This window comes from Lithobates pipiens, unplaced genomic scaffold (assembly GCF_037356315.1).
Source record: "Lithobates pipiens isolate NorthernLeopardFrog02 unplaced genomic scaffold, aLitPip1_a1.2 Scaffold_28, whole genome shotgun sequence".
NCBI lineage: Eukaryota > Metazoa > Chordata > Amphibia > Anura > Ranidae > Lithobates > Lithobates pipiens.
The window spans coordinates 19,726,382-19,740,753 of record NW_027507789.1 but is presented as its reverse complement, the minus strand read 5'-3'; the positions used below and the strand labels follow the sequence as shown (position 1 = coordinate 19,740,753).

Genomic DNA, 14,372 nt, shown 5'->3' with positions numbered 1-14,372 from the left:
ATGCAGAAACGAATGCATACGTGAGCTGCGTCCGCATATGAAACCGGTGTTCAAACCACACATGTGAGGTATTGCCGCAATCGGTAGAGCGAGCGCAATAATTCTAGCTCTAGACCTCCTCTGTAACTCAAAACATGCAACCTGTAGAATTTTTTTTAAACGTCGCCTATGGAGATTTTTAAGGGTAAAAGTTTGTCGCCATTCCACGAGCAGGCGCAATTTTGAAGCGTGACATGTTGGGTATCAATTTACTCGGCATAACATTATCTTTAACAATATAAAAAAAAATTGGGCTAACTTTACTGTTGAATTATTTTTCATTTTTTATTCAAAAAAATAATATTTTTCCAAAAAAAGAGCACTGAGCAAACACAGTGTGACAGAAAGTATTGCAACAACCGCCATTTTATTTTCTAGGGTGTTAGGAAATTTTTTTTAGAATGTTTGGGGGTTCTAAGTAATTTTCTAGCAAAAAAAAAAATTTTTTAACTTGTAAACAACACATCTAAAAAAGAGGCTATTTGTCTATTAATCAGACAAGTATAATCTGAGCAAGTGGCGGGAAATATCAGCACCGTATCGGCGGTGGAGGTTTACGGGTTTTGCGAGCCGGTCTGTTGCCATCTGGCTGCGCTCCAGCGCTCCAGGAAATTGGCCAGTCTGTGTGACAGGCCTAATGAGTCTTATCATGTGCAGCGGCTCCTAGATAAACACAAGCCGCTTCATATAAAATTAAGCTGTGTGAACATCACCTGTGGTTGCTTTGCTTAGTCGATGTTTTGTTAGCATTGGCACCTGCTAATGTCCTGCGAGCAGAACGCCAAACCGCAGCGCAAGGATGGCGGTGGAGCAACACACGCTCTGCCGTTGCAGACAGCACCCGATTGTCATAAAAGGGAGCTTACTACGGGGCTGTGCCGACACGACTGGAATCTGGGCGATAACAAACCGGCTCAGAGATTCATTTACTAATTTATCTGGTGTGCATGTGTACAATATAAACATTTAATCCAGCGGCACTTGTAAAGCTAAAATGTAGGCAGATAGAAAAGAAGCACATGAATGCAGCTCTGTATTACTTGATAAATAATTTAAACATTTTTTTTTTTTTTTTTATGCAAGCAGCACAAGTACCGGAATTTGACCCGGTTAGCTGCCTCTTATGATCTCCTGTACAGCAGGGCTCAGACTGCGAGAGGAAGGGAGCAGCACTGGGAGCCAATCAGGGGAAGAACAGGCAACTTGCCCCAGGCCAGTGATCAGATGGGTGGCTCTGGGTAGAAATACTCAAGGGAGGGGCCCACAGTGAGCGACACATGCTGGAATCAGCACTAGGATGGGCCCATAAAGGGTGCCGCCCCCCCAAATCCATACGCCCAGGTACTAATCTATATGAGGCTCTAATTGGCTTAAAAAAAGGGTGGGCTCGGGGCGCAAAGCATAGCTCCCAACTGTCCCCGATTTGGAGCAACGTCCCTCTTTGCTCCTTATTTGTCCCTCATTTTGGTCTGATCCATATAGTTGTATATAAAATGCACTTTTTATCATTCAAAAAAAGTTTCCCAGTGCTAAACCTTTCATCCAAATTCTAAATTGCTGCATTTTTTAATTTTAAAAGCCAATATAAAAGGAATAATAGTGGCAAAAAAAAAAAAAAGCACTTGTGGATTTATTAACTATAACTTTTAAACTTTTCTTTTTGGTTATTTCTCCTTTAAGGGGGCGTGGCAGGGGGCGTATCCTATGCCTACATACGTTCGCTAGTAGGTGTCCCTCATTCCCATCTCAAAATGTTGGGAGGTATGACGCAGAGCACTGTGCCATGAGCCCACCCAGTTGCGTGATAATAGCGAATATTCGCTATTTTCTTCCCGATTCCCCTCCTGGCCAATCAGAAAGTGGATCCAGAGAGCCGATTGGCCAGGGCATATCAGGGCCCACTTCCTTTTTGGCCAGGGGGAGAATCAGGAAGACAATAGCAAATATTAGCTATTTTCCTGATTCTCCTCCTGGCCGATCAGGAAGCGGCTCCAGAGACCCGATTGGCCAGGGAGTCTCGGGCCCACTTCCTTTTTGGCTGGGGGTGAGGAGCCCCGGCTCTTCCCTCGGCATACTCTCAATCTCGCGCTGCCAGAACCCCCTACATCACCGATTCCCCCAACAGCCAGTCAGGGAAAACCGGGTGAACCGAGCACCCAAGGTAAGGCCTCCGATCACCGCCTCCTTCCCGTTCATCTCCTGCATGGAGGGGCAGGACAGGATGGGGACGGTGGCGCAAGTGAGGAGCGGCAGGTTGTTTGCTGCCCCCACCTCCCAAAATATTGAGCATCAGGATCCAATTAACCTACCAGCATGTCTTTGGAGATTATATACACACCCCACATTTTTTTTCTGCACAAATAATATGCCCAGCCTTGGCATTGATCTGCGGCTTCCTGCACATACTTACTGATCATTTTCATATGTATACTTGACAGCCACCCAAGGAGCCATAAATAAAACTGGGGCACCTAGAAAACAGAGAATGAAATAAGAAGATATCATTTAGATCCTATGGCCTTTTCTTTGCCTTCTCAAAATGACCCCCCCCGTCGGTAGCATAAACGGCCACTAGGGGGGCGCATGCGCTCGCTCCCCGAGCTGATGCAAGTGCCCAGCGGTCTCGATCACTGCCGGGATCCCACGATTGCTCGGGGCACAAGGAGAACCGGCAGCTGCATTTGTGTAAACACACGGTTTCCAGTTCTCTGAGCAGCGAATTGACAGATCGTCTGTCCATAAAGAGTATGAACAGCGATCTGTTGGTTTCCCTGCACAGTCCCCATGCCCCCCTTCAGTTGGAACACAAAATAGGATACATATTAACCCCTCCCCCGCCCCCTAGTGTTAACCCCTTCACTGCCAGTGAAGTTTTTACAGTAATCAATGCAATTTTAATCGCACTGATCACTGTATTAATGCCAAAGGTCCCAAAAATGAGTCAAAATTGTCCGACGTGTCCACCATGTCGCAGTCACAATAAAAATTGCCGCTCACCGCCATTACTAGTAAAAAAAAAAGAAAAAAAAAGAAAAACGATCCCCTATTTTGTAGAAGCTATTGCAAACCAATCAATACACGCTTATTGCGTTTTTCCTTTTTTACACCAAAATCATGTAGAATACATATTGGCCTAAACTGAGGGAAAAAAAACGTTTTTTAAATATATTTTTTGGGGATATTTATTATAGCAAAAAGTTTAAAATATTGCATTTTATTTTTCAAAATTGCCGTTTTTTTTTGGTTTATAGCGCAAAATATAAAAACCACAGAGGTGATCAAATACCACCAAAAGAAAGCTCTATTTGTGCGTAAAAAAGGACGTCAATTTTGTTTGGGAGCCACGTCGTATGACCGCGCAATTGTCCGTTAAAGCGGCACTGTGCCGAATCGCAAAAAGTGCTCTGGTCTTTGGCCAGCCAAATGGCCAGCGGCTTAAATGGTTAATCAAAACACAAAATTACATTTTTGTATGCATCTTGGGAACTAGAATCTACAGAGAGTTGAAGCTGTTATAGCTGCAAAGGGCGGGGCCAACTCAATATTGAACCCTACGGACTAAAGCTGGCCATACACCATACAATATTCTTCTTCAATTTCCTTTAGATTTACCTTCAACTGTGTAGTACAAGGGCCTGCCTGATTGCACACAAACTGAAAGTGTTCAGATTTGACCTCATATTATATGGTTTTGGTAAATCTAAAGGAAATCTATAGAAGAAAATTGTATAATGTATGGCCAGCCTAAGACTGGGATGCCATTAAAGTTCATGTGTGTAGTAAAAAAGGCAGGTGTCCCAATACTTGTGACAATATAGTGTGTGTAAAGCCCGCTGGATCATATGGCTCCCGGCATTGGCATTTTAAATATATTCTGGCTTGATAATATCCAGAAAACTGGGGTTGCTGCTCTGGTCTCCACCTCCTCTTTTAGTTTTCTGTAGTGGGTGGAGCCTGCTAGGCCCCTCCTACAGCTCCGCTCTCTGTACAGGACACTGATGATGACGCTGCTACGTTTACAATGTAACATCTGAGTTTGTAGCGACATAGGATTTACCAACGATTTTTTTTTATGATTGTAAAAGGTTATAATCCAGTACATTTATATAGAAAGTACATATGTACTAAAGATATAAAATATAATGATTATTGGTGACTAATGAGGAATATATTTAAATGTTTTGCATCCAGAGTTCAGCTTTAACATCCAAGTGACGTTTCAATGGACATACCAAAGGGATGACTGCAGACCTACCGGATAGCGAAGCTGTTAAAAGGTCTCCCAAATACACCATAGGTATGTACAGGGTGTGTGTCCCCATTTACTGCCCCTCCCCCTCCACCGCTGCTGGCTTCCTTCCTCTCCTCTCCCCCCGGCTACTGCAGGGGATGTGTCAGGATGGAGGAGAGCGGCGGAAGAGGCTAGTAAACATTTCCTTTTCTAAATGAACACAGTAAACACGCTTGCTCACTGTGTCCATTCATAATTGAAGCATAGTAAACGGCATTTACTATGCTTCAGTTTATGAATGAACCAGGAAGCCGCTCAGCACAGAGCACTTGTCATTCATTCACTGTCCCAAGCAGCTGAGGCTGCAGAGAAAGGGATGTGTTTGAAATTTGGGGTGCGCACCTGTGCAAATATTAGACATGTGCAATTTGTTTAGTTTTCAAATTCGTTTAACGAATTTTGACAAATTCGTTAATTCCGAATTTTTCAATTTCGGAAATTTGAAAATCTGAAAAAAAAAAGAAAGCAAAATCAATAAAATTTGAAATACTATTAAAATTAGAGGTATTGGAATTTTCCTTTCAAATTTGGTCAACGTTTGTGAATGTAACGAATACAAATTAATCCAAAGTTATGAATTATCCGAAAATAACGATTGCCGCATCTAAACGAATGGAACAAATTAATAATAAAAAGATTTTAATATTATTAGATCGTTACGTTGCATTCGTTTAGATGCGGCATTCTTTATTTCAGATAATTCGTAGCTTCGGATAAATTTGCATTCGTTATGTTCACAAACAGACAAAATTTGAAATACCTGTAATTTAATAGTTAATTATTATTTAGAATTTTACAGATTTCTCTTTCTTTTTAGACCCCTTTTCACACTGGGGCGTTTTTCAGGCGCTTTAACGCTAAAGAAGCCTCATCTGCAATCCCAATGTAAAAGCCCGAGTGCTTACTCACTGAGGCGCTGCGCTGGCAGGGCGTCAAAAAAAGTCCTGCAAGCAGCTTCTTTGCAGCGCTTTTGGAGCGGTGAATACAACGCTCCTAAAGCGCCCCTTCCCATTGAAATCAATGGGAAGCGCCTGCAAAGTGCTTTTGGCAGCGGCACTTTGTGGGCGCTTTTAACCCTTTATTTGGCCACTAGCGGGGGGGTAAAAGTGCCCCGCTAGCGCTTGAAAAACGCTGGTAAAGCGCCGCTAGTTTAAGGGGCGCTTTACCAGTGTTTCTTGGGCACTGACAGTGTGAAAGGGCTCTTAACCATTTAAGCCCCGGACCATTTTGCAGCTAAAGGACCAGGCCTCTTTTTGCGATTCGGCACTGCGTCGCTTTAACTGACAATTGCGCGGTGGTGCGATGTGGCTCCCAAACAAAATTAGACAGAATGTAATTAGCTGTGCCGCTCTTGTTTCTCAGCCACTTCAGCCCCTGGACAATTTGGCTGGCCAAAGACCAGAGCACTTTTTGTGATTCAGCACCGCGCTGCTTTAACTGACAATTGCGCAGTCGTCCGCCATTGCACCCAAACATAATTGACGTCCCTTTTTTCCCCACAAATAGAGCTTTCTTTTGGTGGCATTTGATCACCTCTGCGTTTTTTTCTTTTTTGCGCTATAAACAAAAATAGAGCGACAATTTTTAGAAAAAAAAAAATCAATAGTTTTTACTTTTTGCTATAATAAATATCCCCCAAAAATATATTTAAAAAAAACATTTTTTTTCCTCAGTTTAGGTCGATACGTATTCTTCTACATATTTTTGGTATAGAAAAAAAAAGAAAAATCGCAATAGGCGTTAATTGATTGGTTTGCGCTAAAGTTATAGCGTCTACAAAATAGGGGATAGTTTTATGGTATTTTTATTAATAATTTTTTTTTTACTAGTAATGGCGGTGGTCAGCGATTTTTTGTGACTGCGACATTATGGCGGACATGTCGGACAATTTTATCACATTTTTGGGACCATTGGCATTAATTCAGTGCGATTAAAAATGCATTGATTACTGTAAAAATGTCACTGGCAGTGAAGGGGTTAACACTAGGGGGCAGTGTAGAGGTCAAGTGTGACCTAATTTGTGTTTTTTTTTTTTACTGTGGGGGGGGCGTGGCTTGGCGTGTGACATCACTGATCGTCGTTCCCTATGACAGGGAACAGACGATCAGTGACAGGCTCACTAGGAAGCACGAGGAGAGGTTGGTTTACACTTACCTCTCCCCATTCTTCAGCTCTGTGACCCGATCGCCGCCGGTGTCCCGCGGCCACGGAGTTCAGGACCGGGTTGCGAGTGCGCCGCTGGCGCTGGGCTCATAAAGGGCAACCTACATGAACATGCTTGTGCCATTCTGCCGATGTATATCGGAGTGAGGCGGTCCTTAAGCAGTTAAAGCACTCGGGCTTTCACATTGGGATTGCAGAGGACGCTTCTTTCAAGCGATTTACATTTTTTTTTTTTTTGCTTTTTTTCCGAAATTTCAAAAATCCAGAAACCTAAGATCACTTTCACACTGGGGCGTTTTTCAGGCGCTTTAAAAAAAAAAGCGCCTGAAAAACGCCCCAGTGTGAAAGTGATCTTAGGTTTCTGGATTTTTGAAATTTCTGAAAAAAAGCAAAAAAAAATAAAAAAAGCCAAAAACGAACGCATTTTTGGTCAAAGTTTGTGAACTACACCCACTAGGTAGGCCCCACCCACTACAGGCTGTCTGCAGAAAACTACAGAAGGGGAGGAGACAAGACCAGTCTTCCTGCACAAGGAGAGAGAGCAGCAGTGAGCGGTCTTTATTACGGGAAGCCTGGGATTACTGCACAGATCTGGAAGAAACACACAAAGCACACCGAGGTTCAAGAAGAATACACACAATGAATGTATTTTATAGAATATTTGTTAAACCCCGGGGTACAGCGTCGTCAAGAAGATTGTGCGACCTTCATATTTCATCATTAAATCTGCTTTGCATTAATGGAAGGTAGTCCTCAATGTGTGTACTCACCCCATCCAATACAGATGTACAGCATAAAGTAACTCCTTTCCGAAAACACAACCAGCACCAGAAGATTGTGCAGGTAGATCCCCTCCACCAGCAGCCAGTAGTAATTGGCAATAGTCGCATACTGCGCCAACACATAGGCAACACGGCATCCAGTCTGCAAGATCGGGGGGGGGGGGGGCAAAAAAATTAAAAGGGATAGATTTTAAAGAGACCCTGTCACCAAATAAAAAAAAAAAAAAAAAATGCAGATAGGAGCACATATACATTACGACTAGTATATGCTTGCTGTATTTTTTTCCTTTTCATACACTGTTTTTATTCACTTGCAATGGGAAAATGTGACTTCTTTAGGAGATAATTGCCTAGCACAACCCCCTCCACCCCTTGCACATTATATAGCCCCCTCTCTTTTTTTTTTGGGGAGTATATAATTACCGTCTGTGCTGGCCCAGCTCCTCCACCCTTTCCCTCCCTATATTAGATTTTGTGTAGCTGCCATGGGAGGAGTGAGGGGGATACTATAGAGCAGGGATCTCCAAACTTTCTAAACAAAGGGCCAAGCTAACAGTCCTTCAGACTTTAGGGGGGCCAGAGTGTGGCCAGAGGAAGTAGAAAAACATCCTGACATCAGTAGGAGGAATAGCGCCCCACCGTCGAGGTCACGTGGGGAGAATAGCGCCCCACCGTCGAGGTCACGTGGGGAGAATAGCGCCCCACCGCAGAGGTCACGTGGAGAGAATAGCGCCCCACCGCAGAGGTCACGTGGAGAGAATAGCGCCCCACCGCAGAGGTCACGTGGAGAGAATAGCGCCCCACCGCAGAGGTCACGTGGAGAGAATAGCGCCCCACCGCAGAGGTCACGTGGAGAGAATAGCGCCCCACCGCAGAGGTCACGTGGAGAGAATAGCGCCCCACCGCAGATGTCACGTGGAGAGAATAGCGCCCCACCGCAAAGGTCGGTGGGGAGAATAGCGCCCCACCGCAGAGGTCGGTGGGGAGAATAGCGCCCCATTGTTGGTGTCAGCAGAATAGTGTTGGTGTCAGTAGGAATAGTGCCCCATAGGGCCAGATAAAAGTAAGCAAAAGGCTTCATTTGGCCCCCGGCTGTAGTTTGGAGACCACTGCTATGGAGTGTCACCTGAGTAACGGTTTGAGGCTGCTGACATCACATCCAAGATGGTATCACTCTCCGAGGTTTTAGAGGCCTACATAGGGGAGGTTTTTACAGGTAAATAACATGCATAAAATACATTAAATGCAGATATAATCTTATGGGATTGAAATAAATGGTCTGGTGACAGGGTCTCTGCTTTGAGAATGTGCCTGTAATGTACGCTATACGTTCATATGAAGCCTATAGTGCAAACGGACAAAAAGGGTGTTCCCAGAATCCCATGCAGTGCGGCTCAGCGTGCCGATTGTATGATGACTCTGATAGAACAGTGGGGTTGGGTTGGCTGCAATGCAATAAAATTATTCTCCGAGCTCCACAATGAAGTGTATATCATAATAAAGATTTATGTAACGCGTTTCAAAGTACTTCACCACGTCTTCCTCCGGCAAGTAGTACAACAAATCAAAGCTGTTTATAGCCCAGACTGGGCTGTTCAGGAGCTCAGGGATTTATTGCAGCCTACCCCCATCCACTGCTATCAGAGTCCTCCTCCTGTCAGCTCCCTCAACCTTGCTGCACTTCCATTTGACAGCCGACTTACATACACTCCAAGTGGCTGCAGCCGCCAGAATTGTGTTAACGCCCCACTGCCACCGACATAAGTTGGTAGCAGTAAGAGGGGTAACGAATATCTAAACCCAAAAGCATTAAATTATATTACAGATTATCAATCCGTAGATGTGGTGGCTGTGTTTTTTTTTCCGGCTGTTATAAGCGAATAAATAACCTACATGTTGTCTACTATTAGGCTTTAGTGTAGATCAGTGGTCTCTTAACTGTGGCTCAGGGGGCCGGATGAGGCCCTTGTTTTCCTTTATCTGGACCTTCGGAGATTTTCCTCCCACTGACCCCAATGTTGGGCCATTATTCCATCCACTGACACCAACATTGGTTTACTATTCCTTTGCTTGCCTTTATTTTGACCTTCGGACACTTTACCCCCCACTGACCCCAATGATGGGGCACCGTTCCTCCCACTGACACCAACTATTCCTCCTACGGGTACCAACAATGGGGCACTATTCCTCCCACTGACCCCAACGTTGGAGCATTATGCCTCCCACCGATAACAGGGCACTATTCCTCCCACCGACACCAATGATGTGGCACGATTCCTCCCACTGACACCAATGACGGGGCACTATTCTTCCCACTGACTCCAACAATGGGGCATTGTTCCTCCCACTGACACCAACAATGGGGCACGATTCCTCCCACTGACACCAACAATGGGGCACGATTCCTCCCACTGACACCAACGATGGGGCACTATTCTTCCCACTGACACCAACAATGGTGTACTATTCTTCCCACTGATACCAAAAATGGGGCATTAATCCTCCCACTGACACTAATGAGGCACCATTCCTACCCCTAATGCAAAGATGCATTGTTTACTCCCACCAAATCCAGGTCAATTTCTGTTTCCATTAGCCACAGTCCGGCCCCCTAAAGTCAGAAGGACAGTAAACTGACCCTTTGTTTGGAGACCCCAGCTTTAGATCCTGACTGTCATATTTTTGCCCTGATGAAGGGGTCTTTTCTAAGCCCCCCAAATGGGCCGTGTCCTTTTTTTCCTGAACACATAATTGTACATGGGCTCTTAGCATTGGTTTGGTGCTCTCTGTCCTTCACTTTATTCCATTTGAGACAGACATCAAAGCAAGTAGGATAAAGCCTGTTAATAATTACTCCGCATAGTCCTGTGACCTTCTCACCTCATTGCTGATCTCCACGTGGTGTTCAAAATCTATTTTGCTGTAACTGGTCTTCAGCAAGGTGTCGCTCACAAGTATGCCGACGCCCCGCAGAATGAAGGAGATGAACAGGTTGATATGGATGTAATTCCTCATGCAGTGAAGTTTACTGCAAGAAACATCATAGTGGCATATTCAACACAAGTCCCTCATGTGCCACCACCACGTAAAGAGACTCTGCCACTTTGCCCATTCAGGTCCTAAATTCATAAAGTGGCAGAGTCTCTTTAAAACCAAACTCCATTTCCCCCCTCAATCTAAAAAAAAAAAAATCCCATTTACCGTACTTAACTTTTTTCCTGCAATTTTTTGACCAATTAATTTCTTTCCTCCTATGGCAGTGGTGGATGGTCCCTCTTCCTGGACAACGCCGCAGTCACATAATGGCATGCCACACCAACCCCCTCCTTCCCCTTCCATCCATGAAGGGCCTGGGCTCACAGAATGTGGGGAGGATGAGGCTGAGCATTCACCCAGAATAAATTGAGTTTGTCCAAACGCAAACTCGTCTTTAATGCCCAGTAGTGCCAGAGTACGCAACAGCTGCAATGTGTACACAAAAAGGTAGGATGCTCGTGTTATCGTTGACCTAACCTGGCCACATAGTCCTTTCATTGGACCAAACCCAAATGCATCTTTTCTTTTGTGGGGGGGAAGCAAAACACATCTTTAATGCCCAGTAGTGCCAGAGTAAAAGACAGCTGCAATGTGTACACAAAGGGGTAGTTTGCTCATGCTATCATTGACCCAATCTGGCCACATAGTCCTTCTTTGGACCAAACACATATTTAATACCCTGTAGAGCCAGGGTAGGAGGTGGCGATAAGCGATTTACAGTCATGAAGTGTTGTTATTGCTGTTTATATTCCTATTGGGTCCCAGGGACCATACTGGAAGAAAGTAGAAAACCTACCCGATGAAGGGATCTAGCCCTTCGCCAGTATGCCCAGGCCTTCATGGACTCACCCCCTAGGGTGAAGGTCATGCCACCCAAGGGATATAGGCCAAATCAGCAGACCAACATCTTAGCGCAAGAGCTTCAATACTCTTATCCTCTCCAGTGCTGTCCCCCAGTACCACACCCAGAAGAAATGTGGTGCTGGGCCTTGAGGAGGCCTTTTTAATGGGGGACAGCACTGGAGAGAAGAGTATTAAAGCTCTCGAGCGAAGATATTGGTCTGCCGATTTGGCCTATATCCCTTAGGTGGCATGATTTTCTCCTTAGGGGTGAGTCCATGAAGGCCTGGGCAGACTGAGGAAGGGCTAGATCCCTTCATCAGGTAGTCGCTGCTGTAGGTTTTCTATCTACTTGCAGTAGGGTCCCTGGGACCCAATAGGCATATAGACAGCAATGACACTTTATGACCGTAACTCGCTTATCGCCATCTCCTACTCTGGCTCTACAGGGTATTACATATGTGTTTGGTCCAAAGAAGGACAATGTGGCCAGATTAGGTCAATGATAACATGAGCATACTAGCCCTTTGTGTACACATTGCAGCCGTCTCTTACTCTGGCACTACTGGGCATTAAAGATGTGTTTTGCTTTCCCCCCCCCCAAAAAAAGATGCATTTGGGTTTGGTCTAATGAAGGACTATGTGGCCAGATTAGATCAATGATAGCACAAGCATCCTACCCCTTTGTGTACACATTATAACTGTTGTGTACTCTGGCACTACTGGGCATTAAAGAGGAGTTTGGTCCACTAAAGGACAATGTGGCCAGATTAGGTCAATGATAGCATAAGCATCTTAGACTTTGTAGCCATCTCTTACTCGAACATTACTGGGTATTAGAGATGGGCTTGGGTATGGTCCAGCAATGGACCATGTGGCCAGATTAGGTCATTAATGGCATGAGCATTCTGCCCCTTACATTACAGGTTATGGAAAATAAAAATGTATAGTGGGATGGAATAAGCCTAACCATATGGAAACCATTTCTCCCCACATTAGCAGAATCCATAAAATACCTGAATCCGACAAGGATGGCGAGGGCCAGTATGAGAGCAGCTACCGAGCTGGAATATCCTACGGTGTACATGACCTTAAAGTTTTCATAGGTCTTGAAAAAAATTTCCTGTAAATGTAAAACAAATCGTCACAAATTACTCTTCTGTCTTGAATAATACGGTCTGCTAGAAGAAACAGAACTTCACATCTCAAAATTATTTGTGAGGTCAACAGCTTACCAATTTTTATAGGGAGGGGTCTCCGACATTCTAAACAAAGGGCCAGTATACTGCTCTTTAGAACTGTGGCCTTTGGGGGTAAGAAAGGTCTGAATGTCAGCTGGGAAAAACAATGCTCAATCTTTGGTGCCAGTGAGAGGAATAGTGCCCCATCAACGGTGTTATTGGGCCCCATTGTCGGAGTCATTGGGAGAAATTGTGCACCATTGTTGGTGTCAGTGGGCAAAATTGTGCCCCATCTTTGATTTCATTGACAGGAATTGTTCCCCATTGTTGGTGACACTGGAAGAAATTGTGCCCCTTGTGTACCTGAATTTGACTTGGTATCTGCCTCCTGCATTATCTATACAGCAGAGCTCCGTCTATGGGAGGCAGAAGCAGAAAGCATGAATAGTTAGGTGTGCTGCAATATTAGGAGTCACGATAATAGCAGGAAAGAGCAGAGTACTAGAGAGATGAGCTCATCAGTCTTCTGCTTCTCTTTCACCGTCCAATCACAGGGTGGGGGAGGGTACCTGTGAGTGAAAGCGAAACTGCAGCACAGAATGATCAGGTCCCCTTCCCTTGCTATACAGGGCTCTGTTGCGTGTCAGAGCTGTGTAAATCAAAGGACTGGATGAACAGAAATATATATTTCAACTACTGAATAATTGTAATCATATATATATTATTAAATGACTATGCCTTCTTGTATATGGACCTGCAGTTCAGCTTTAAACACAAGAACCGTGCATCTTCTGGGTTTCTATCTTGACAGGCCCCTACTGAATTATGAATTGAAGTAGAAAATCAGTTTAAATAAATCCAGTTGTTATATAAATGCTCTGGCTTTGGCATACCTGTATATAAACTGCAATCCACAAAACGTATACAGCCAGGAATCTGAACAAATGACTTGTTTATAGCCGTGTCTTCTGGATCGACCACGGTGGCAGGAAGTAACAACTCAAAACGCTTGCAGCTTTAGCAGAAGAAGGGCCAAAACCTGAGACCCATGAGTGGGAATGAGCTGAGGAATTTCAATGGCACAAATCCCACCACCCTTCAGGAACTGCCAGATAAAGGAACAATGAGACCCGGGAGACAGACACCTTATCGAGAATGGGGGCTACAATGACTACGAGGCCCTGGCAGTCTGCACAGCCCGGCACCAACAATCGTTCTTCAACAGAGTCCGACACCAATCAATGAGGTCACTGGGCTTGACGTAAAATGTTTAAACAAATTTGTGTTCCCAATTACGTGTGCTACATAAAACAATGGTATCCTTATCTTATATGCCATATATTTAAGAGAATGCTGGCAATGGAGGCAAGAGAAAAAAAAAAAAATGCTCTGGGCTACTTGTGTTCTTAAAAATGAGGGCTGGCCATCAAACATTTGTTTGCACGCCATGTGCAAGGTGACATTTTCAGCCCCTGAAGTGCTTATTTTCCTACAATTGCTATGATGTTTATGTACCAAACCTGGCTCTTGGGTCTTCTGCTGGCCAGGTGACTCCACAGAAAAATATTTGTAGATCCTACTCTTCCTGTGGATCAGTCCTACCCTCCAACTATGCAATAGGGTGCTTCAGCACCCAATAGAATGTTACGCAGTTGGATTATACTGCTATCCAACAGGGTGCCTCAGCAGCCAATTGAGAGATGCTCAATTGAATCTCCCCACTATCCCAAAAGATTGTTCCAGCAGCCAATAGAAAGGTGCACAATTGGATCTTCCCACTACCCAGTAGGGTCCCTCAGCAGCCAATAGAGAGGTACCCAAGTGAATCCTTCTACTATCCAATAGGGTGCCCTAGCATCTAATAGAAAGGTGCCCAGTTAGATTATACCACTATCGAACAGGGTGCCTCAACAGCCAATAGAGAGGTGCCCGATTGGATCACACCACTATCCAATAAGTTGCTCCAGCAGCCGATAAAAATGTGCCTAGTTAAATCCTCTTTCTAGTCAATGGGGTGCCCCAGCAGCCAATATAAAGGTG

General features: G+C 44.6%; 1 protein-coding gene across 3 annotated transcripts in view; it reads right to left on the bottom strand.

The window, feature by feature from the left end:
• GCGR (glucagon receptor) overlaps positions 1 to 14,372 on the bottom strand; it is a 111,415-nt gene that overhangs the window by 17,956 nt on the left and 79,087 nt on the right. For all 3 annotated transcript variants that reach the window (XM_077458842.1, XM_077458840.1, XM_077458841.1), the window contains exons 6-9: positions 12,168 to 12,274; positions 10,156 to 10,303; positions 7,264 to 7,417; positions 2,450 to 2,510 (exon numbers count right to left, since the gene is read on the bottom strand). In XM_077458842.1, coding sequence (XP_077314968.1) covers positions 2,450 to 2,510; positions 7,264 to 7,417; positions 10,156 to 10,303; positions 12,168 to 12,274 — 470 coding nt within the window. The remainder of the gene's footprint in view (positions 1 to 2,449; positions 2,511 to 7,263; positions 7,418 to 10,155; positions 10,304 to 12,167; positions 12,275 to 14,372) is intronic.